Below are 24374 nucleotides of genomic sequence, written 5' to 3'. Positions count from 1 at the left end.
TTAGGACAATAGCCATTTGTACAAACCTATGGATTAAACTGTTGCTTAGATTTTAAGTGTCTATGTGTAATCCACATATTTATATCATATTAAATGATGTATAAAGGAAGAGCACACATCCTTTGCATTTTGGCTGCATACCCAGCAGCAACTGCCCACTTATGTCTGACAGATTATGTCATTGCTTTAAGGAGAAATGAGTAGAACAAAGCAATCATGCTAATCTTTTTCATCTGATATGTGGAGATACTTAAGTTTGAATGCATTTAGGACTTCAACTTTTAACATGAAAAGAAAAGAAATCCATTCCTTCTAAACATAGATTGATACTCAAAGGGCTCCTTCAGATTAAGAATTCCCAAGTTGCTGTGGCTGTTTCTTTTCATGTCACAAATTAATTTAGGAAGCCCTCACAGTTTCAAGGACACCTTGCAGGGGGATATGAAAGTATATTTATGCAACTTGCTTCAGGATCTTGTGGATATTGACAAGTGTATCTACAACATAGCAATGTTACAATAGAGAGGGTTTATGGAGCCTAAGAGGTGAAATAAAGTAGCAAACTGAGAGCCAACCCTACTGTTAGGATATCTAGGATACCTGATTTTGATTCTTATGAAGGCGCAACAAATTGTTATTTATGATGTATTATTATTGCATTTTTACTGTCATGGAGGAGATCTCAAATGCCAAAATAGCCTAACGGGTATTGGGCATTTTCACCTGGGGTTGAGCAAGAAGTGCCATTCAACACTCCTAATCTTATGTCTAACCCTCAAGCAACTTACACTTAAATAAACCAACAGAGCATCTACATGTTTTGTGGTATAAAATCAAGTAAATAACTATCCTACACTTTATCACTCTGGCAAAGCTACTTATGACATAAAATATGTGCAATTAGAGTAATATTTCTCAAGTAAAATATGAATATATCTCTGTATAGTTCTCTAATGCCTTTAATATGAGAATTGTATCACAGTTATCTGCTTCGTTTAGTTTTCGCCCAATATATGGGAATTCTATGAGCCAATCCTATCTATGTCTACTCAAAAGTATGTTCGTATCAGTAGGACTTACTCCCAGATAGTACACATAAAATTGCAGCTTAGTTTCTATTTCCTGATGTTTGGACAAATATCTTTGTATTGCTAAATGAGTAATACTTGCACTAAAATATGAAAATGTGATATAACAGGCATTGTGGCTGATAAACATAACATGAGGATCTCCTAGCAGTTGTTTCAAGATGAACACAAGTTTCTATCCTCTTAAGCTCTTAAAACCTTATTAGCAGCCTGATTACATATAAACATTATATTCATTTGTGAATATAAACTCAGTTCAGTATTTTTGTTCCATGTTAGTTTAGCTTTAAACTTTCTAAATCGGGTATTTTCCCTATCAACAATTGGATTGCGTTTGATAAAGCATTTGGTCAGGCTTGTGCTCTTATTTAAAAATAAATGTGTTAGAAAATATGCTGAAGGTTTCTACAAGTCTCACTTTTTAGGAGCAAAGGAAATACGAAATGGATTCTCATAATATTTTAGGATTTTATCTGAAACTTTTATCTCAGCAGGCCACTCTGCTTTATTATGAACTGCTTTTAAAACCAATTGCAAGCATGGTTTGTTACATGTTATGAAAAGTTACACAGGCATAAATCCTCTTCGGATGTTCATTTCTACTTGGGTTCCAATATACACTAATTTATTTTTCCCCCTTGGTTTGATTTAAACTACCATTCTTTACATGATTAATTTAAGACAGTTTGATAGTAAGTTAGCCAATGTCTTCTTGTAGTGTCTTCACATCATCAGTAATACATTATGTGGGCCAGATCTGCTTGCTCCCTTTGAATCTGACCTTTTCATTTCAATGAGGATCAAATCACAACTTGGCCATATCTGACCTGGTCTGTCCCAAATACTCAACATGGACAATGTATTTCAAACCAGATAGCAATTATTCAATAAAACAAGAGAAAAAATAAAATACATTGCCTATGAAAATAAATCCTCTATTAGTTTATATGTCTTCCAGTTCACCAGTGCCAGCCATCTGGTATTCCAGAAAATATTTCTGACAGGGACATACTGTTCATTCTAAGAATACATGTTGGCAAAATTATTCTCTCTAGAGTCTAAAGAAAATGCCAGAGCATCAGACTAAATGGCGAAGGATCTATTCCATGCTGTCATTTCCCTGCTCTAGGTCTGGAAACCTCAAGATGTCACTTAGAGACCCAGTATATAACCTTTGGTGTTAGCAACCTTCCTTGTCCCTCCTGACTTTATATATTTCAAACTATTTAAAAATTAAAAGAATGGGAATATGCAAATGCAAATTTTCAGGATCATTTGAAGAATGCCTCTACAATCTACATCAGGCTAGAAGAGCATTGAAATTGTGGGTGGCTACAACCCACTCCTTTATTTAAAAAAAAAAAAAGCAGCGAACTGTCCAGAAAAAGATGAAAAGTAAGCAGAGAGGAAGTGACAGGTAGCATTTTGATGAATTGGTGCTTTGAAGCTGATTATTCCCCCATGGCTGAATTTTATGAATGAATACACACACACACACACACACAAATACACACCCCACCTCTCTAAATCCAGCAAGATGGTGAGAGTACCCACGTTCTCAAAATTCCAAATGTGCCTTTGATATAATCATGATTTATTTTTATATTTATTGGTTTTAAGATCCCACTGCTATCACTTAGAATCTATATATATTGTGGTCTGAGCTTACAGTATATTGATGTTGTTGCCTCTGAAGTCTCTTCCCTGGATGTGCAGTAGCTCAGATATTGAGGTGGAAAGAGATTTCTTATATTCTGCCACCCTTTTAGTCACAAGTTGATAATAAACAATAATTAAACAGTCTAATTGCACAGACAGTGCTGTAGGATTTCTTCTCCTCAGAAAAGGGCTCCAATAAAACACTTCCTCTGTGCTTATTTACAAAAAGAATTGCCACAAGGGATCATCAAAATCTTTTCTTCCTTTAGTTTAAAATGTACTAGTTATCTCGATTCCCCTTCCAACTGGCTACTGTCTCTCCCACCTCACTCTCCACCCCCCATAAATTATATTAGCTTTGGACTGTTTTCCTAAAAGGAGGTGGCCAATTAACTATTTGAGCCAGTTTGTGTAGTGATTGAGGCATCAGGCTAGAAACCAGGAAACCATGAGTTCTAGTCCTGCCTTAGGTACAAAGCCAGCTGGGTGACCTTGGGCCAGTCACCCTCTCTCACCCCTAGAAAGATTGCAATGGCAAACCACTTCTGAAATCTTGCCATGAAAACTGCAGACAGTCACCAGGAGTCAAAAACTGGCTCCAAGGCACAAAATAAATAAATAAAAATAAAAAAAATTAACTGTTTACTTAAATTCTAACAGAGCACAGAACAAGACCCATTCATCCTAGGGTGTACCAGCCCAAAGTTGGGAGGAAGGAGAACTTGTTCTAGATTAAAATATAGTAGTAAAGTATTTAAATGCAATCATTATATTCCAAAAAATAGACCATGATGCAAATTACATTGCATATATTTCCCTCCAGACAATGTTTCAACAAGAAAATGTCCTGTATGAATTAAGGAACCTATTTATTATTAGAGAAACTGGTCTTGTTTGAATTAGTGTATCTAAATCCTAAAACCTCTCAAAGCGCATGCATGTCCAAGTTAATATCCATTTTCAAAAATAAGCACCATTGATTTATTTTCTATCTTACCCTGTCTACGTATCTGCTTCTTTCTGTGTAGATATATAGCATCAAAAGTTTGTGTAAGTTGAGATAGAAAATCTGTGGGAAGGAAAGGTTGATCAAAGAATGTTACTAAGGAAGGAATGCTTGCTATGGAATTATCATGGTTGCAACTGTGGGAAAAGATTAATTTTAATGCCTAGCCCATACTTCTTTGCAGAGGAGAGGATTCTAGCTCTAGAGAAAGAACGATTTGTATTACAGTCTTGCACCCCAAATAGCTATTGTTAAAATTGTTCTCATGTTATCCACTAAAATATGTTCTTTGTTCTTTATTATTTATCCTTTCCTGCAGGGCTGAGGAGGAGTGAGAGCCTGTCAGAGAAACAGGTGAAAGAAGCTAAGTCTAAATGTAAAAGTATTGCTCTCTTACTGACAGCAGCTCCGAATCCCAATTCCAAAGGAGTGTTGATGTTTAAGAAGCGTCGCCAAAGGGCCAGAAAGTATACTTTAGTTAGCTACGGCACTGGGGAACTAGATCATTACGAAGACAAAGGTGAAGAAGACGAGGGTGAAGAAGGTGAGAAGGAGAACACTTTCGAAGTAACCTTATTAGGCACAAGTGAGTCAGAAATTGATGAAGATTTCTTCTCTGATCTGGATAAAGAAGAACGGATTGTGACATTTGACTGGGATACTGGGCTACTTGAGGTTGAAAAAAAACCCAAACGTGGGGACGAGATGTCGCAGCTGCTTCCAGAGACCAAGGGCAAAGGGGCACTCATGTTTGCCAGAAGACGTCAAAGGGTAGACCAGGTCACTGCTGAACAAGAAGCAATGAAGATGCAGGGACTGCATAGAACTGAGGCACATCGAGAGGCCACTTCAACAGAAAGAACCCAGAATATGAGTTCTTCCTTTTATCAGGCAAAACAAGAAGTATCTACCAGAGAGCAGATAAGCCATGTAAGCAAAAGCTACATAGAAATGAACCATAGTCATAGGACAACAGTTCAGCAAAATGGCATTGGGGTTGTCCCAGAGATAAATATGATGCATCCACCTCCTGCAGCTGTTAAATTGTCTACTTCAAACAGAACAGCCAAGCCTTTCCCTGGTGTTCAGAACAGAGCAGCAGTTCCATTTTCACCCCCCAGAAGCAACATTACTTCTCCCTCTGACCTACCTGCCCCACCTCCTTATACTTCAGTCAGCCCACCACCTGAAGCATTGTATAGAACTGTTTTGACTCCAGTGGCCACGAGCATGACTCAGTCAACATTGTGGTCTCCAACAGAATCAACAGAGCAGATTGCATCCAGGGATGAACGGATTGCTGTACCTGCAATAAGAACTGGAATATTACAGGAGGCCAAGAGAAGAAGCACTGCAAAGCCTATGTTTACATTTAAAGAAGCCCCCAAAATGAGTCCAAATCCTGCTCTTTTGACCCTTGTACAGAATACAGAAGGCAAAAAACCTGCCACTGGTGGCTTTGAATCAGGTCCTGAAGAAGACTACCTCAGCTTGGGAGCAGAGGCCTGCAATTTCATGCACATCCAAGCAGCCAAACAAAAGATCCCACCCCCAGTTGCTCCCAAACCCTCAGTAAAGGTTTCTCCTACTGCCACAACACCTATTTCACCAGTCTGGTCACCTCCAGTTGTGGCTGTTACTCAAACTCCTATCTTTCCGGTTCCAAATTCCCCAGAAGTAGCAAGTCCAGCAGCCATCAAAATAGCACAACCAGCTTATCCCCCTCCACAGCCTCCGCAACCTCCACAACCTCCCAGTACTCTTAAACTGGAGTCTCCCTTTAAGGGGACTCAAGCTTCATCATCCCACCAGAATTATACCCCCAAAATAACACCCACTACTCCATTAGGAAATGCTGTTCTTGGTGGTGGAATGGGGCCAGCTTTTGAGATGCCCCCAGCATTGAGTGGTAAGGGGGCTCAGCTCTTTGCTAAGAGGCAATCACGGATGGAAAAGTATATAGTAGATTCAGAAACTGTGCAGGCCAATCAGCCCCGGCCTTCATCCCCAACTCCATCATTACCAGCATCTTGGAAATATTCATCAAATGTTCGAGCACCACCACCTGTGGCTTATAATCCTATCCAGTCTCCATCTTATCCTCTTGCTGCCACCAAACCTCAGTCAAAGTACCCTGGAGCTACCAAAACTACCAAGAAAAAACCTAAGAAACCATTAAGCTCCTTGGAAGTTATGAAGCATCAGCCATACCAGCTTAATGCATCTTTATTTACCTTTCAACCTCCATCTGATACTAAGGAAAGTCTCCTTCCCAAACATCCTGCAAAGTTTGATGCAGCATCTGCCTCAAAACAAGCTGTACCATCAAGAGTACTCAATGCTGGTTCTCCCTCTAATGTTCGAGCATCTTCTGTATATTCTGTACCAGCCTACAGCTCACAACCATTCTTCCTGTCGAATGCTTCTAGTCCTGTAATCGAGTCCTATACATCAACAGGCTGCCCTACATTTTTGAAGCAAGAACCAGCAGCATCTCCTGTATTTGCTGTTCCCAGGCCAAAGTTCTCAGCCAAGAAAGTTGGTGTCACAGCACAGGTGTGGAAACCGACAGCCATTGAAGAGTAAAAGATAGATACAACTCACTGTTCACTTTGCTTGCCATGAATTGTTTGTAATCATAATCTGACACCCAAAGTGATCCTCAGCTTACTTAATAATTTTCAAATATATCACATAAAATTGGGGTCCAAAAAAGGCTTAAAATTTATGCACAATTACCTTAGTGTAATCCCCAATAAACCCAGTGATAATTACTTCAGGTAACCGTGCATAAGCATGTACAATTATTTGACATGAATCAAAATGAATATTAATTTGCAAAATTATATGCATTTATGTGTACAATAATTTTTACTACTATTATCCAAACAGGAACATAGAATATTCTATAACAGTCATGTACTTAGTATTAAGTAAGCAGAATGTTAGGTGTTAGTGCTTCAATACACACATACACAGTGGATTCTGTTCCTACATTTTATCATTAAGACATAGTTTTCACCAAGTTTTTCTCTTAGGGAAGGAGAATATGCTAGCCCAACAGCTTGAGTACAGTCAACATATTTATTTCTTAAAAATGGCAATAATATCATTCATCAATGTTGTGTACAACACAGATTCAGAGTATTTGACCCAATTCTGCAGCTGAATTCTTATGAAAATCCTGTTAAGCATCCTCATTGTAATGGGGTGATTCCCACTGTTAACTTTTTGTACTGCATCTATGTGTGTGGGAAAGTATAACTTCCTTTTTGTGTTCCCATAATCAAAAGTTGAATATGTAAAATCAAAGCTGTGGTTCCTTGATTCTCAGCTTAAGACTACAGATGGGCCAGCAGAAGTAGTACCTGATTTTGAGAAAACTCTTACGTAAACACTAAGCCTTATATAGACACTCAGATAATTAGGCTGTGTCTCACATAGTCCCATGATCCTATTCTCATAAGAGAATAATTTGGGTATGTTAACACAGATAGGTTGCTTCTTTTTGTTCAGTTGTGATACTTTTACAGAGTGGGGTCTTCAGAGACAAAACTGGTAGTTTAAATATGACACACTGTCATGAATCACCTCTGATCCCCCACTTCTTGCAATCAAAAGTATCTAGTATGGAAGATTATTGCAAGTTTTGGAAGAAGAAAGACATTAGGGAAGAAGCTTAGACTGGAGAAGTTCACATGTTTCCCTTTTTAAGCAACATTGATCTCATTGATATTAGCATAGTTTGTTGATCATCAGAATATTTTGTATCAATAGAGAAAGTCCATTAGAATCCTTGAACAGCCAAGAAGATAAGCTGGGTTATACAGCTTTGGAAGTGGTGCAATATCTTATTATGAAAGCAGAGTGACTAAAATCTGAAAGGACATATGCCTGCATATCAGTTTTGCAACCAGAATAGTTATGTGCCTTAAACCTGATCGAAATATGATATACCTTGACTCCTGACCTCATCTTTTTGCTGATCACTTGGGCACATTCTTGTTTTCACTTGGGGCTTTCTAATCTTGCTTCTTCCACTTGTATTTCTTTTCACTTTACTTTTGCTTTCACTCTGCTTTTAATTAATATGTTGTGGACCAGGAGGATCAAGACACTGTTACCATGTCATGTTCTGCTGAGAACTAGACTGTACCTGTTTATTTCAGGCTGTGGATACAAAAGAACAATATTTTTTATATCCAGTAACAGTTCAATCCGTTGATGGATATTTACAGAACAATGCACTCAGCTGAGTTTAACCTATTTTCACACACTGAGTTGCTTAAGAAGTAGCTAATAGATGGAGTCTTCCACTGACTTTGCTTGCTAATGTAAAAATATTCTGGTTAAACCAGTATAACAAACTAATAGCATAGTCCTATGTCTCTTATGAAATAATTCCCATTATTTTCTAAGTAACTTACTCTCAGAACATTGTCCATATGATTGTGCCCATGACATGAATTAATTTAAAACTAGGAAGATTCTATTGTTGGATTGAGAGAAACAGCAAAGATGCTGAAACAACTGAATAGTGACAATTCCTGTAAAGGCACTGACTATTGATGAGCAAAACTTATAAAAGTCTGATTTGGGAACTGCACAGTGCCTGTTAAGCTTGGTGTTGTCAATTTTGACTGCTGAAGCTCAGGCAGAGCAATTTGCCAACACTGCTACTTTGTCCTGTTAACTGGAGATGCCAAGGAGCTCCACTGTCAATAATACATTGACAATTCTTGACTCCTTGGTTGTCTTTGAAATGTGACCTGTGCTCTGCCTGCTACTCTGTTCACAATAACCACTTGGCTAGAGCAACACATCAAAGAGATATATTACAGTAATATGTGTTTGGCCATTAAAAGAATGATATAAAATTAATTTCAGAAACCTCTGATTCAATATTACTAAAATGTCAAAGATTGTGAACCATATACATGCAACCTACTAGCCATTCCCAGCAGTCAAAATTACTTTCATGAGTTGTGTCCCAATTATATTATCTAAGTAACATGTCCCTGTAGACAATGTATCCCCTGGCACACAAGAGGATAAACCAATGTGCGGCTTCCTGATTTCCATTTCCACCATTGTGGCATGACTTCATGGTTAAAAAAGGAAAAATCTAAGGGAAGCCATACAGTATCTGTGATATGAACAGATGGTTGGAGACTCTGTGAAATTATGGACACACAGACAACTGAGAACAGCATTTCCCTGTATAATATAGATGATATTTTTCTCTTTGTGATGTTGAAGATTTGTGGAGGCTGAAGGTCAAATTGAAAAAGGAAAAGGATATGAAATGTGCCTCAGTACAATGCATTTGGAAGAGGTTTAAGAAGAGATTTAAGATTTTACATATGCAGATCAAGCATTCCTTGACAATACATACCTTATCTACACTGCATGAACAAATTGCTGGACTAGCACCTTGATCTAAAATATGTTTGTCAAGTATTCCTCTTGATTCCCGCAGGACCTACGTCTAGTGTTCAGAGTGCTAGTTGGCTTTAGATAAATTATTTTATCTGAATTAACCAATATTGGAAGTCAAGGGTGATTGTATATTTTTTTAATGAATCGGCATATTCTGCACAGAAATGTACACAGAGGATTCTTTTCAACACAATCTAAGATTATATGGTACCAATATTTTAATCCTCTTGAGATCTTTCTGTTCATTTTCCAATTGCAGCTTGCTGTATTCTTCTCTAACATTAAAATTGTTCCTTTCTTCTTTGTTTTTATTTTTCTTTCATTTCCCAAATTTTTATCTGCAATTTTAAATTAGGGTTCCTTTCTTCCTTATTTGCTTCCTTCCCTAAAATAGCTCAGAATATCGCATTAAAGTAGACCAATAACTCCACTGAACCCACATTCTTAAATCTGAATAAGCTGCCCCTTAATTACCCTAACTTTTTTTTTTTTTTTGGTGCCTTCAGGCTTGATTCCCCCTGGACAGTTCCATGCCATTTTCTTGACAACATTTTCAGAAATGTATTGCCATTGGCTTCTTCCCAGGACTGAGACAGAGTGACTGAGCCAAAGTCACCCAGCTGGCTTTGTGCCTCAGGCAGAACTGGAACTCACAGCCTTTTTTTTTTAGCCTGGTGTCTTTAACCACTACACCAAACTGGCTCTCAGAGTTACATTACAGAGTTGTGTCTTTCTGCTGAATGCTGAGCAAAGGAAATAGTCAGGATAATTTCCCAGTGCTGCTGGCCCATCACATCATTCTACTTCACTGGCTTATCCTCCTGAGGGTGGTTAGTTGCCCATATTTCTGTTATTCTTCTTCTCTGCTTCTCAAGATCTTGTCTGAGAATCCTCCAGCTTTGAGTAAGGTGAATGGCTCATATCATAATTGTCAGAATTGGATTATGAATTGAGCTGATAGACTGGGATCCTGTGAATACACAGGTGGAAATTTAATGCAAGCCTGAGATTTTGATCTCTTTTATTTTTAAAAAAAATGTCATGTGTTAATATTAATAGCTTTTTATTGAAATTTATGGTTCCTGAACTAGATTAATGAATGCTTTGAGGCCTGAAAGTGTGACTGAGCCAGTGTGTGCCAAAAAAGTGGGAGTTGTGAACATATAACCAAAGCTCCACTCCTTTGTATGTGTGTGACTTGAAGAAACATACAAAAGATTTATGACCACCATATTGACATTTTTGACCCCTGTCCCCCCTCAAATGCCCTTTGACTGACCAAGTTATTGAGAATTATGATTTGGATATGATTTGAAGCATTCATAACATAGCATGATTCATCCACAAAGGAAGTCCACAGAATAAATATGTATTCATCTTAACTTGTTAAAAATCCTAGTTTGAATTAGAGATTGCTTCTATATAATGGTGTTTTCTATTATAATCCCTCCCCAGGTTTCTTCTTAAATAAGCACATTATGCTTACAGTTATAACATGTTAAAATGCTCTTTTCAAAATAACAACTCAAAACAGCTATTTGAGAAGACTTTGTGGATTTGTACAATGTGTCATTTCAATGGTTACTTTTACAGGGCATGTTCTGGAAACTCTACTATGCCTCCCTATATATTGCTATGACACTGGGAAAGCATGTTCTCTTCCTGAGTTGAAGAGACCTTTAGAATGCTTTTCATATTTTACTTCACAGGGAATGGTTCCCAAAGGGGATTGGTAATAGAATACAGTGCTTCTCACCTCTTGGTCAAATATGGCCTAGGGTAGGAATGACTGAAAGCCATGGCCAGCTGCTGAGTAGTGTGAGTGACTTCAGTGAATGGTGTCTGTTCCTACAGTTTAAATAAACTGATTACTATCACTCCTAACCACAACTCAAATAAGCACTGACTGGCATTCTTACTGAAAGGCCAGAAGTGCCAAAGAAAGAAATCATGGCTCACGGCTTTGTAGAATATTCTCAAACCAATCTGAATAATCTGTCGAGGAACTGCCATGCTTTGCTTGATTTTTGAAGCACCCATGTTTTCACAATTTGGGGAATTTTGTAATAATTTCATTAGAAAAGAAACGCATTGAAAGGTCAGCAGCTAAGACAAGGAACACAAAACTTTGGAGAGTTGTGTAAGTTATTAAACTTCATAGCATTTTGCAGTTGTTGCTCTGTCAAAAGTATTCTCTACATAATAGTTTTCATGCTTCAAATCATGACTAGGCCTCAAGCGTTAAACACAGAAATAGATATTTCATCCTACACCTCCAAAAGCTGAAGTGATGTTAGGACAACCTGTGAGGTGGGAGTTGTGTGTTAGGCTGAATGATAAGGATGAATGTTGTGGAGCGACACTTACAGTCACAAAGGAGTAGGTGTTTTCCTACTGGAGCTGTTTCTTCAGTTGCTTCCCCTTCCTGTTTTCCAAGTTTATTATTCAAAAAGGCCACCAACTGGCAGAAATGGCCTATGGAAAGTGGCTGTGGAGGAAATTAATAATTAACATTTAAGCATGCACACATACCAGATAGCCACCTCATTAAATTCTTGCACTCCCTATGTTCACCTTATCTGGCAAACATGAGGCTGGGAAATATGTACATTGTGTAGGTTCTCATTAAGGAAGTAGGGAAGCCTTAAGGCAATATATTTTCTTGGCAACGCAAAAAGTACAAAAATTTTACTGAATTATTTCTCAGGAAGTGCCTTCATCGGTTAGAAACATATGATGGTCTTTTTTCAAATTACCCTACCATTCTATTGCACACTTATTTGGACAATACAATTAAGTAGAATGTATTCATTAGTTTGTATTTATGTTTAGTTTTATTGTAAACCACCCAGAGTCACTTTGTGTGAGATGGGTGGTGACAAACTTTGAAATATAAATAAATAAATAAATTCATGGCACGCTTTTCCAAAATAACTCCCTCATCGTAAGAGAGCAATGTTAAGTAACAGAGAAGCTATAGGGACACAATTCAGTGGGTATTTTTTTGGCACCCTCACAGTCTTCTGTACTTTTCCAATCCCTGATTAAAATTTTGAGAGTTTATAAAACTCTTTTTTATATATTTATTGTTTTATTTTAATGGTTGTAAGCCACCCAAGGTCACTTTGTGTGGGATGGGCAGCCATATAAATTTACTAAATAAGTAAATACACCAGAACTTTACAGGAATGGAGGCATCACATGAGATTAGATCTATATCATCGTATAGGTTTCCAGAACTGTTGGGTCAGAAATGATAAGAGAATGGAGTGCAGATACATGTCCAGGAGCAGCTTTAGCACTCAAGAAACCAAAGTCTTCAAGCCATCATCCTCATTCTACTTTATATCTATCTTTCTGCCCCAGATAATTATTGTTTACTTTCATTTATCTTGGTAGTATGCACTATGCATTCGCTAAATTTATTGCAATTCTGTGCAATAAATAAATTAATCCAAATATACATTTCTGTTGTGAAGGTCTAAGCAATTTCTCTGACTGCTCAGCTAATTGGCAGCACTTAACTGTCACTGGCTGATGTTAAAAAGCTAAGCAGCTTGGGCCTGATTAGTATGAGGATGGGATAGCATCTGTATGAGTCATGGAGGCATCTATACCCATGATTCTGAACAATGTCATCAACTTCCCTAATACTTCAAGTGAGTTCAAGGCTACCATTACCCCAAGTATTGGTAGTAATAAAAAAGATTCCTGTATTTAAAATAGTTGGCTAGAAGTAGGCATAGATATTTAAGACTTTTATTCTCACCAGCCCCAGACAGCATGACCAAGAGCAAGAGTGTATGGTGATGTTGGCTAAAACATCTGGAGATCACCAGATACACTTTTCACCAAAGATGAAAGAAGCAAACGAGAGAAGCATTATAATGGAAATTACAAAGGTGAATGTGTGGATAGACTTGTTTGTTCAAGGTCATTCTTGAAAGAAGGAATAGGTTTGATTAATAAAGTAGAGTGAGGCAGAAGAAGGTTGAGAGTAGGAACACATTACATTTATTTTATCTATATTCATCATGATTAGATTTATACTCTGTTAATGTGAGGAAATAGAGAATGCTAAGCTAGATTATAATCATAGCAGGAAAGAAAACGTTAAAATTATCTAATGTGTCATATTAGGACTGATTCAAATAGAAAGGAAGGGTGGATGGAAGAAGTTGTACTTCTTAACTAGTCTTTAAAATAAAGAAAATTTCCATCAGACACCCATTTCCGAAATAAATAGTTGCATGACTTTTAGAAGAGGCTCTTGAAGATAGATATATTAGTGGGAAGAAAAAGTGAAATAAAACAGAGGTAAATGTTGATTTGTTAAAAGAAACTCCCAGGTATATTCAACTATCTTACCAAATAAGGCTACTATTCCTTACTGAATGTTAACTTGTAAGTTAGGTAGTAAATATATGTTTACTGATCATATTTCTGTGTCTTGGGGTAGGTGAATTTAAATTCATTTAGCTCAGACCACATTCTGGTTTTGAAAAGTATAGGCAAATATTTTAAAAAGAAAGTCCTGTCACTCTCAGTAAATCAGTAACCAGTTGAGATGTGCAAAATGTTACGAATTCCAAATATTTTTGAACAGCAATATTTATTTTATTCTCTATGATAGTAGTATTATTACTACCTGTGTTTTAGACCTAAATCCTCATAACTCCTAGGGAGCGCAAATAAAATCCAGGAGAAACGTAGCTCTTTCTATCAGGTAAGATATATGTGCATACTGTGTGGACATTTCTCCATCAGGTCTTGCAAATACAATAGTGGGGTTCTCCTTGCAAGGTATCTTTGCAGGCATAGGAAAGAACACAACTCTGAAACAGAAAGATGGCCTGCAAGAGAGAATTTCTTCCATACAGTATCCATTCCCTCACCCTAATGAGCTCTCTGAATTACAGAGATGCTCAGCTGTTCCAGCCTTTCAAAGAAGAATCTCCCTGTATATTCTAAAAAGGTGAGAATGCCAGGATATGAGACAATGGTGCTGGTTCTGGCAAGAACACTGGAAGATCATTTTCTATGAAGTGTTCTATGAAGATATTTTGTATGCAACCACATAACACTAAGAGATATGAGACTGATTCTACTCTTAGAGTGCATGCCTGTGTCATTATTGCAGAAGTTTAGGAGATTCTTTTAAAAATTAATAATGAAAGAATTATGCTAGCCTTATGTATGTTAACTGAGATAATCTGCCAATTAATTTCTGACCAAACTCTGACTAATAATAGGCTCAATCGCTGCATCCATTTGCAAAACTCCTTAGTGTCTTGTCCTAAGGAAATATTCTTGTGGGATATTATTCCTGGTTTCCAGAAGGTGGCAATGCTGAATGTCTTTTTATTATACAAACTAGGCTGTTGCTTGTTTTTAAGCAACAGAACTCAAGTGAGTGACACTCAACTATTATGAAATGCATTTATTACAAGCAGGAAGCTTGTACTTTTAAATCAGCAGTGGCATAATTTGATGTAATTCTAGTATTAATCCATGTTGGTTTTATATGTAAAAGCTTCAGGTTTTATGTTTCCATTTTCCCTCTCCTTCTTTCTGTATCTGTGTTTACTCCCATTAATTAGCCACATTTTTTTTTATTTTATTAAACCCAAAGCTGTGGTTAACTTTAACTATAAATCATAGAAAAAATCCTATATAATAAACCATGGATTGAAATTGATAATTATTTTTTAATTTTATTTAAGAACAGCTATTGGGTTTGGACGTGATATAGCATGTTTTTTTTTAAGGGAACCATTTTTCAACCATGGAAGAAGAAACATTGAGAAGCCAAAGGCTTTCTCATAGAAAACTAAAGTATGGCTACTGTTGTGTTTTACTATTGTGGACTAAACAAAGCTGTGAAAGCAAGCTATCTTAGTGTTCAATTGAAATGTCTTAGCATTTGCTATCCTATTTATTTTAATGCTTCTAATAATTCATAAGGTTGCTGATCAGCCTTTATTATTCTGCCTTTTATAATCAGTTTGAACTGGGTGGAGAAAGACATACAGCTAATTACTGTATTGCAAAACATGCTACTATTTTGGCTCAGGTAGAAACTTGCATGAAAATTTGACTATCCTGGTGCTAGGCATTCAGCCTTTTGATCCTTGGCGGAGATCTCATTCCAATAACTTAATTTATAGGAATTGTTTTCATTATTTATAAGATTATTTCAAGTATGCACTCCCTGGTAAGAGAATTTTATGCAGTTATTAAAAATTGGATCAGCAATGAAAATACAAATCTTGGTATGTGACTTCAGACCAGAATGAGAATTGCTCACAGTCTTTCTGAAGCAGGGTATATTAATAAGCTGGGAGTAAGTGCTTCCATTTCAGGGCTGCTTATATAACAGTGTAGAAGAAAAGAACACTAGAGTAGATTTTTGGGGGTACTAAGAGAATTTCAAAATGCAAGTTAGATGCAAAATTTTATTTAGAAATAATGTACTAGAAAATGATCAGCAGCTGGAAAATATGTAGGAAAATCTTGATTTTTTAAATATCTCCTACTGCCCTAGTTAGGGCTCTTGGTGCTTCCAATTACAAACTGGGTTAACAATTTACACATTTTGTGTTATAACCACATATAAATGTAACCGGCATAATATTATATACTTTATTAACCATTACAGCTCAATGACTGGCATTCTCTTTATTTCACCTTGAAATATCAATCAGTTGGAAAGCCATACAAGTAAATGTAGGACATTAATAAGCAGTTAATTAAAAGCAGCCTGGTTTAGCAATGTTAACAATTATGGCTTTAAGCTGATGCAACAGTGCAACAGAAATATAACAGGATATTATCACGTCTTGTCATGATGACCTTGAGTTATGTTCTGTTGGCACTGTTGCACCAGAATAGTTATGCTTGTGTAATGTTAAGTCAGAATGTTAGATTGCAGATAGTGCCCACAATTTATTTTTAGGCTGTCATAGCTTGATATTTCAAGCAGTGCAATTTTCCCTCCAGTTTTCTCTTTGCTTCCATAGTTGCAAAAGGGTCACAGAACCAGACAGTGACACCTTTGCAGTCTGTTATGCCAATTCATTCAAACACCTTTATTTCAGTGAAAGACCAGCATAAAAAACAGGAAACAGTCAAACAACAGCACCATAAAGTAAACATCAATGTTGATGACTTTGTATATATGTGTGTATAATATTCTAACATTTGTTGTTCAGTCATTAAGTCATGTCTGACCCTTCGTGACCCCGTGAACCATAGCACGCCAGGCCTTTCTGTACTCCACTGTCTCCCAGAGTTTACTCAAATTCATGTTCGTTGCATTGGTGATGCTATCTAGCCATCTCATCCTCTGCCATTCCCTTCTCCTTTTGCCTTCAGGCTTTCCCAGTGTCAGCTTTTTTTCCAGTGAGTCCTTTTTTCGCATTAGGTGGCCAAGGTATTTGAGCTTCAGCTTCAGTATCTGTCCTTCCAATGAGCAGTCAGTATTGATTTCCTGTAGGATTGACTGATTTGACCTCCTTGCAGTCCAAGGGACTCTCAAGAGTCTTCTCCAGCACCACAGTTCAAAAGCGTCAATTCTTCGGCCCTCAGCCTTCCTTATGGTCCAACTCTCACAGCCATATATCACTACTGGGAAAACCATAGCTTTGATTATACGGACCTTTGTCGGCAAGGTGATGTCTTTGCTTTTTAATATGCTGTCTAGGTTTGCCATAGCTTTCCTCCCAAGGAGCAGGCATCTTTTAATTTCATGGCTGCAGTCACTGTCTGTGGTGATCTTGGAACCCAAGAAAATAAAATCTGTCAGTGCTTCCATTTCTTCCCCTTCTATTTGCCAGGAAGTGATAGGACCAGATGCCATGATCTTAGTTTTTTTAATGTTGAGTTTCAAGCCAGCTTTGCACTCTCCTCTTTCACCCTCATCAAGAGGCTTTTTAGTTCCTCTTCACTTTCTGCCTTTAGGGTGGTATCGTCTGCATATCTGAGGTTGTTGATATTTCTTCCGGCAATCTTAATTCTGGCTTGTGATTCATCTAGCCTGGCATTTTTCATGATGTACTCTGCATATAAGTTAAATAAGTAGGGTGACAATATATAGCCTTGTCATACTCCTTTCCTAATTTTGAACTAATCAGTAATTCCATGTCCAGTTCTAACTGTTGCTCCTTGGCCCACATAGAGGTTTCTCAGGAGACAAGTAAGGTGGTCTGATATTCCCATCTCTTTAAGAATTTGCCACAGCTTGTTGTGATCTGCACAATCAAAGGCTTTAGCATAGTCAATAAAGCAGAAGTAGATGTTTTTCTGGAACTCTCTTGCTTTCTCCATGATCCAGCAAATGTTGGCAATTTGATCTTTAGTTCCTCTGCCTCTTCGAAACCCAGCTTGTACTTCTGGTAGTTCTTGGTTCACATATTGCTGAAGCCTAGCTTGTAGGACTTTGAGCATAACTTTGCTAGCATGTGAAATGAGTACAATTGTACAGTCATTTGAACATTCTTTGGCATTGCCCTTCTTTGGAATTGGAATGTAAACTGACCTTTTCCAATCCTGTGGCCACTGTTGAGTTTTCCAGATTTGTTGGCATATTGAATGCAGCACTTTAATAGCATCATCTTTTAGGATTTTAAATAGATCAGCTGGAATACTACCATCTCCCCTAGCTTTGTTGTTAGTAATGCTTCCTAAGGCCCACTTGATTTCATTCTCTAGGATGTCCAGCTCAAGCTCAGTCCACCATCATGGTTATCAGGGATATAAGATCTTTCTTGTATAGTTCTGTGTATTCTTGCCACCTCTTCTTAGTCTGTTCTGCTTCTGTTAGGTCCCTGCCTTTTTTGTCCTTTATCATGCCCATCTTTGCACAAAACACTCCCTTGATATCTCCAATTTTCTTGAAGAGATCTCTGGTCTTCCCCATTCTATTGTTTTCCTTGATTTCTTTGCATTGTTTATCTAAGAAGGCCTTCTTATCTCTCCTTGCTATTCTCTGGAAATCTGCATTCAGTTGGTTATATCTTTCCCTTTTTCCCTTGCTTTTCGCTTTCTTTCTTTCCTCAGCTATTTGTAAAGCCTCATCAGACAGCCACTTTGCTTTCTTGCATTTCTTTTTCTTTGCGATGGGTTTAATTACTGCCTCCTGTACAATGTTACCAATCTCCATCCATAGTTCTTCAGGCACTCTGTCTACCGTATCTAAACCCTTAAATCTATTCATCACCTCCACTGTATATTCATAAGGGATATGATTTAGGTCATACCTGAATATATTCTAACATACTATTCTAACATAATATAACATAATACTCTAACATACTATTATTAATACTAAACTAAAAAAGACCCCAGAACTAAACTATGAATAACAACAGCAACAACAACAATTGATTATACCAATTCTTCCCCCCCCCCACTTTTTTGCTTTAGGCTTGTGGCCTTATTTCCCACAGCAACTCCACTGCATTTCTTTATTACTTCACTATCTTTCCATAAAATTGTTCATATGGAGAGAAATGCCTCTGAAGAGCAATGGCTTCATTTTACACCTTGTTCAAGGAATTTGTGGACTAAATTCTACACATAGCCCTGACTCTAACCCTAAATATAGTTTTCCATTACTATACTAGAAAGTAGAGAGCCAGTGTGGTGTAGTGGTTAGAAATTGGAGACCATGAGTTCTAGTCCCGCACAAAGCCAGCTGGGTGACCTTGGACCAGTCACTCTCTCTCAGCCCTGGAAGGAGGCAATGGCAAACCACTTCCTAAATTTTACCAAGAAAACTTCAGGGACTAGTCCAGGCCATCATCAGGAGTCAAGTCTGATCCAAAGGTACAAAAAAAAAAACCACCCTAGAAAGTACACAACGGAGTATTTCAATTCATTTAGTTTGCAATTCTTAATATAGCTTCAATTTCAAATCCTTTTTGTAATACTAGCCTTAAAAAATAACAAAAAATATAGTTTCTACAATGAAATTTTATAAGATGGAATTGTTTATTTTGATCTTAAAAAAGAAAAAAAAGACTATTTTAGCAATAGTAGAAATTGTTCTTAATGATTCCATGTTTTCCAGTGAATATGTATTCTGTTTGTTTTTTATTAAAGTTTCCAATTTTTGTTAAATCTTATGAAGATTGGTAGAGGGGAATTCTGTGTGACAACTAAATGTGACTGGATGTTGATGGTGCATGGGGTCTGGTTTTCACCTATCCTTACTCCTATAACAGGGATGGGCATTCTATAGTACCAGAGCAACATGAGGCTCCTGAGACCCATTTCTGGGGTCTCAGAGTCCTTTTATATTATGATTTCTAAAACTTGGCAGCAGCCATTTTGAGTCAGGAAATCCCCGAACACTGTAGTGTTACAATCCATCAGGAACTGCTTGTTCTCATTAAACAAATACCAGTCATATCTGCTATTGTGACTGGGGAACTGGATCTTTGTATTTAGAAAACTGTGGTTTACACTTAGAAACAAAAAATAAATAAATAACCATCCAATATGTTTATAACTTTGTTTATATACAATTTAGCTTCTATCCATCACTATCAAATTTTTAAAAATGAAACCTTATTTGAGTCAAGCTCAACTCCTGGTAATTTCATGGATACATCCATTAGTTTTCTTATAATGGTTTTGCTATTGCTTTCTTCTGGGATATTATTTTGACTTCCAGTCTAGCCTACAGCTTTAGTATAACCTGGAGTTCTCCTGTCCAAACACTGAAATTATATTTTCCTATAAATACATTTTTCAGCAAAAAATGCACCTGCTTTTTAAAATGTTTTTCATAATGCATTATTTTTATAACACTGAAAAGCTACTTAGGTATTTAAAAAAGCAATGTTACAATTTCAAAGCAATAGCCAGAAAACTATTTGCTTTATTTTTGGACTCTTTGTCACTGATATTCAAGAATGTAATAACATCTAAGATTTTGCTGTTTCTAGGAAAGAGGCAGTGAACGATCTTTATCACTTCCTGGATGGCTTCCTTCCACATCTTCACGATCCATGTCCCCTGTTTCTCCTGTGATGTTCCAATCCACTCCTGATTATATTACCAAAGCACCTCCAGCAGTTGACAAGCCTGGGAAGAGGCTCACCCCTTGGGAAGCAGCAGCTAAGTCCCCTCTTGGATTTGTGGATGATGCATTTGGTCCCCAAACCATCCAAGAATCTATTGTTGCAAATGTCATGTCAGCAGCTCGTAGGAAAACATTATCTGCACCACCTGATGACTGGAAAAGAAAAGTGGCTTATGAGCATCCAGCTCCAAGTGCCCATGCTAAATTAGCCTCATTTGGAAGGAGCTATTCAGCAGCCATATTTCCTGCCAAGAGTTCAATGTCTGCACCAAGCTCCATTGCCCACTGTGGCTCCCATCTGCAGCCTGCATATTATAGCCAATGCGCCCAAACTGATCCTGGTATGATCTCAATGGAATCCAGGTCTGATTACTGTCTATCAGTAGCTGACTCCAATTATAATCCATATCCAAAGGGATGGAGGTGTCAAACATGAAAAGTCAAAGAGCCTAGTTTCCTTCCTTGATTCTTCCTTGATATTCTAGAATGAGAAGTGTGAATAGATATTTTCTGGCCTGGTAATATCAAGATTTATCTAGAATGGGACACCGTGTTCATGATTTGTCAGTATTATAAAAGATCTTGATCCCAGTTTTTCTTTGTCTGGTGTATGTATGTGTGTGTGTGTGCTTGAGAGAGAGACATGCACAGATAGACAGACAGACATAGGATGAAATCTAGTTTATATAAAAGCAACTCACGAAGTAGTGTTTTGATATGCTTCCATGTGTGAAATTTTAAACTGGGAAGAGTATAATTGTGCAATATCAACATTTGTGAATTATCTAATTAATCATTATAAAGAATGTAATCTTAGGGTTCATAAAAAGTTTTTCCCCTTTGTTTCTTATACAAGCCTACTTATGGCTAGTCAAGCGTCTATCTTTTCTACTGGCCATATTGTGATTCTTTGTTGTGTTTTGGTCTTCTTTCTAGGCTAACCTAGAAATTATCCCTAACCTAAAGAGTTCAGTTGCATTATTTTTATCTTTTGGAGACCCAGATAGGACTTTTCCTTAACTGGTTAGGGAAAGATAATAGGATGTAAGGTTTTACTGGCCTGATATTCCAAAGTTTTCTAGCTATGGAAACACACTTCAGTGGATGAACAGAGGTTTTGCTTTCAGAAGGCCCTAGATGAATCCTTAGCATGTGTGGTTAAGAGCCTTAGATAGCAGTTGAAGGAAAGTCTCCTTGCTGAGATTCTAGAAAGAAACTGTCACTCCAAATAGACAATCTTATCTTCTTGAAGGCACCTACATACTGTGCTCACTCATCCCAAGTTCTTTTTGCTTATATTACCAGCTTGGGGAAACACATCATCACAAATATCCTCAGTGTCAGAAAAGCATTTTTATGATTGAAGGTACAATAACAAAAGTACAATTAAAAATGAATAATACATAGTGTAGAATACAGCAGATGACAGGAAATGGAAAGTCATTATATTTCCCCAACTTAATTTGTGATGTAACTCTGTCCTAAGAGGATGGGTGGACAACTTGTATCCTCCAGAGAGGGCTACACTGCAAACCCAGCATATCTCACACTGGTCATGCTAGCTGCTATGAATTGTAAATCAGCAGCTTCTGGAGGATCACAGATACTTTAGCCCTGCCTTGGAGTATTGCTGTTTGCACTCTGAGATCAGTCTGAGATACTGTAATCCTGTGAATTTAAATTCATTTCTTTCGCTTCTTTGTTCCAGACATGAGCTGTACTGCTTCTAATTTCTTTCTAAAAATGTTATTTAGCTAGACAAGAAGTAAATAAAATGTGAAGGTACTTCTTTTCACATATATTCAAAGGATAACTAAACATATTGTAAGATACAGTGTTGCCTGAATAAGGCAGGGAAAGATGACTTTTTTAAAACGTGCTTTATAATGTCTTCATTCCTGCTGCCACAATCTTATGAATGTTTACTCAGAAGCAAATTCCACTAAATTCAACAGTACTTTCTAGTAAGGAGTAAGGTTACAGCCTGTCTTCATACTGTCTGGTATAGTTCATGCCATTCTAAAGAGCTATAAAACCTTTTTAAAAGAAGGAAACTTACCCTATTATAATTTGGCTGTGCAGCATATGCTTTGGTGCCAGTGCCATTCTTTTTTCCAGCCAGTAACTGGAATACTATTTCAATAAAGAAATTGGCTTTTTAAACTGAGACACTGAATAGTTCTTTGGCCAGACAGACATGCTGGGTGCCTGAAAAATATTAACCTCATAACCAGCTCAAAGAAAGGTGAAGCACGAGGGAAAAAGCTATTCAGGATGTGGCTGTAAATAAGCTACATGCCTCAGTGTAGAAGCAAAGTAAACTTCCTTTGTTGGAAATGAAAACAGAATTTCCCCAAGCCAAGAAATTCCCACCAGCTCCTGAATGAAGACCCCAGTTAAATGGGCTATCAGCCACAGCCTGGCGAATTTATGAAATGGGCTCTTTATCCTGACTAGTCAAAGTCCTATAACCAAGCTGGTAAGCATACCAACCATGAGAGTGACTCCTTTTAGCCTCAAAGAAATCTTAGGTTAGCTTGGGTATATAGTATGTTATGTTATAGAATGTCGTCCAGGATGTATGGAACTGTCCATATCCTTCCCTGCAACCCCTTCACATAATCATAAGTGAATACCCAAAGAAGGATTTTGTTTGAAGAATATGCACTCAGTATATGGCAAATCATTTTTTTATGGTAAGAGATACCATTCAACTTGTAAGCCACCCAGAGTCATGGCAGTGAGATGGGCAACTATATAAATGCAATAAATAAAGAAAAACTCATATTACTCTGAAAGGTAAATCAAAAGTTCTTTTTAATGAAATCAACTAGGTTTAAAAAGATTTTGCAATGCTCATAGGGCTAAACTATTGTGGCTTACAGTTTGAATGGCATTTTAATAGGTAGCCAGAAAAAGGGAAATCTTAATTTTAAGTGTAAACATGGTGGACTATTTTCAGAAGGCCACCTGTTTAAGAGCGGTATGAAAGGTCTGATATATGAAAAAATTATACATAGTCAGGAGGGAATGACCTGAGGATGTCATAGTAGGTAATGTCAGCGGAAAGCAATGGTATAGATTTCAGTAAAATGAGTAGGAGGCACATGTTGCAATACTTATGAAACATGCAAGACCTTTGGTAACTAGGGAAGTTGCATACATTTTGTGAAATACTCATTCATGTTGTCATGCAGTGAATCACATTTTCCTGAGCCCCTAGTACTGTAGGTTAGCATTTGTCATATGCCTGATTTCTTATTATATGAGCAGAGGCTATAGAGCAAGAATGATTTAGTTTATAAGAAATTTGTTTTTGGATAAAAGTAAGTGTTCAATGGTTTGAGGGTGGTTTAAAGAAACTCATTACAAAAGCATATATAAAGTAATTTATGAATTAGTTAAAGCAAAATACTTTAACTGAGATTTTTTGATATCAAGGCTAATATGGGCAATCATTTTTTAAGTGACAGTTAGATCACTGGAATTCTGATCATTTTACACAATCAGAAGTTAACATAGCATTTGTGGCATATGTATGTATGTCCTGGAGTTTCCAGAAATGCTTTTTTAAACTGCAATTCTACTTTTACTACATGAGGTATAGGTTGTTGTTGTTGATGTTACTATTATTTTACCTCAGTGGGACTTGCTCTGTTTCAAGTCATCAGGTCTGATTTCAATGTTCTTTTTTCTTTGGCTTTGATTAATCATTTTATGAAAATAAAAATATTTCTAAATTTAGCTTTGATGGTTCAAAGCACAAAATAATATCTGATCTCAACATAGATATTATGCTTTTTTCTATGAAGGAGGAAAGAAATAATTATTTCCTTTCTCTTTCTGAAAGGAAGAAGAATTGCCAAAGAACAGCAGGTGAAAAGGCTTACCTTTCCTAAAATCTCAGCTTCTTATTCTTGTTAGGAAGTAAAGGGTCAATGTGATCTTTGGATCCAGACTGAGACTCTGTTCTGTCTTAAAGGAACACAGAAGTTTTATGTCTGTGTGCACATGTATTTATGTGTCAGACCCATCATCAAAACAATAACCTTGAATGTTGTAATTTTAAGTCTGCCATGACACATAACAGGCCAAA

General features: G+C 37.1%; 1 protein-coding gene across 1 annotated transcript in view; it reads left to right on the top strand.

Moving 5' to 3' along the window:
* Window positions 1-24022, top strand: part of SYNPO2 (synaptopodin 2) — an 89650-nt gene extending 65628 nt beyond the window's left edge. The window contains exons 4-5 of the mRNA XM_063310153.1: window positions 4073-6309; window positions 20142-24022. Of these exons, the coding sequence (XP_063166223.1) occupies window positions 4073-6309; window positions 20142-20714 (2810 nt within the window). The 3' untranslated portion in view covers window positions 20715-24022. The remainder of the gene's footprint in view (window positions 1-4072; window positions 6310-20141) is intronic.
* Window positions 24023-24374: the final 352 nt, after the last annotated feature.

The sequence above is a fragment of the Candoia aspera genome, chromosome 8, assembly GCF_035149785.1.
Source record: "Candoia aspera isolate rCanAsp1 chromosome 8, rCanAsp1.hap2, whole genome shotgun sequence".
In the NCBI taxonomy this organism is placed as follows: domain Eukaryota; kingdom Metazoa; phylum Chordata; class Lepidosauria; order Squamata; family Boidae; genus Candoia; species Candoia aspera.
The sequence above is the reverse complement of the archived record's forward strand: the minus strand, read 5'-3'. Positions and strand labels throughout refer to the sequence as shown.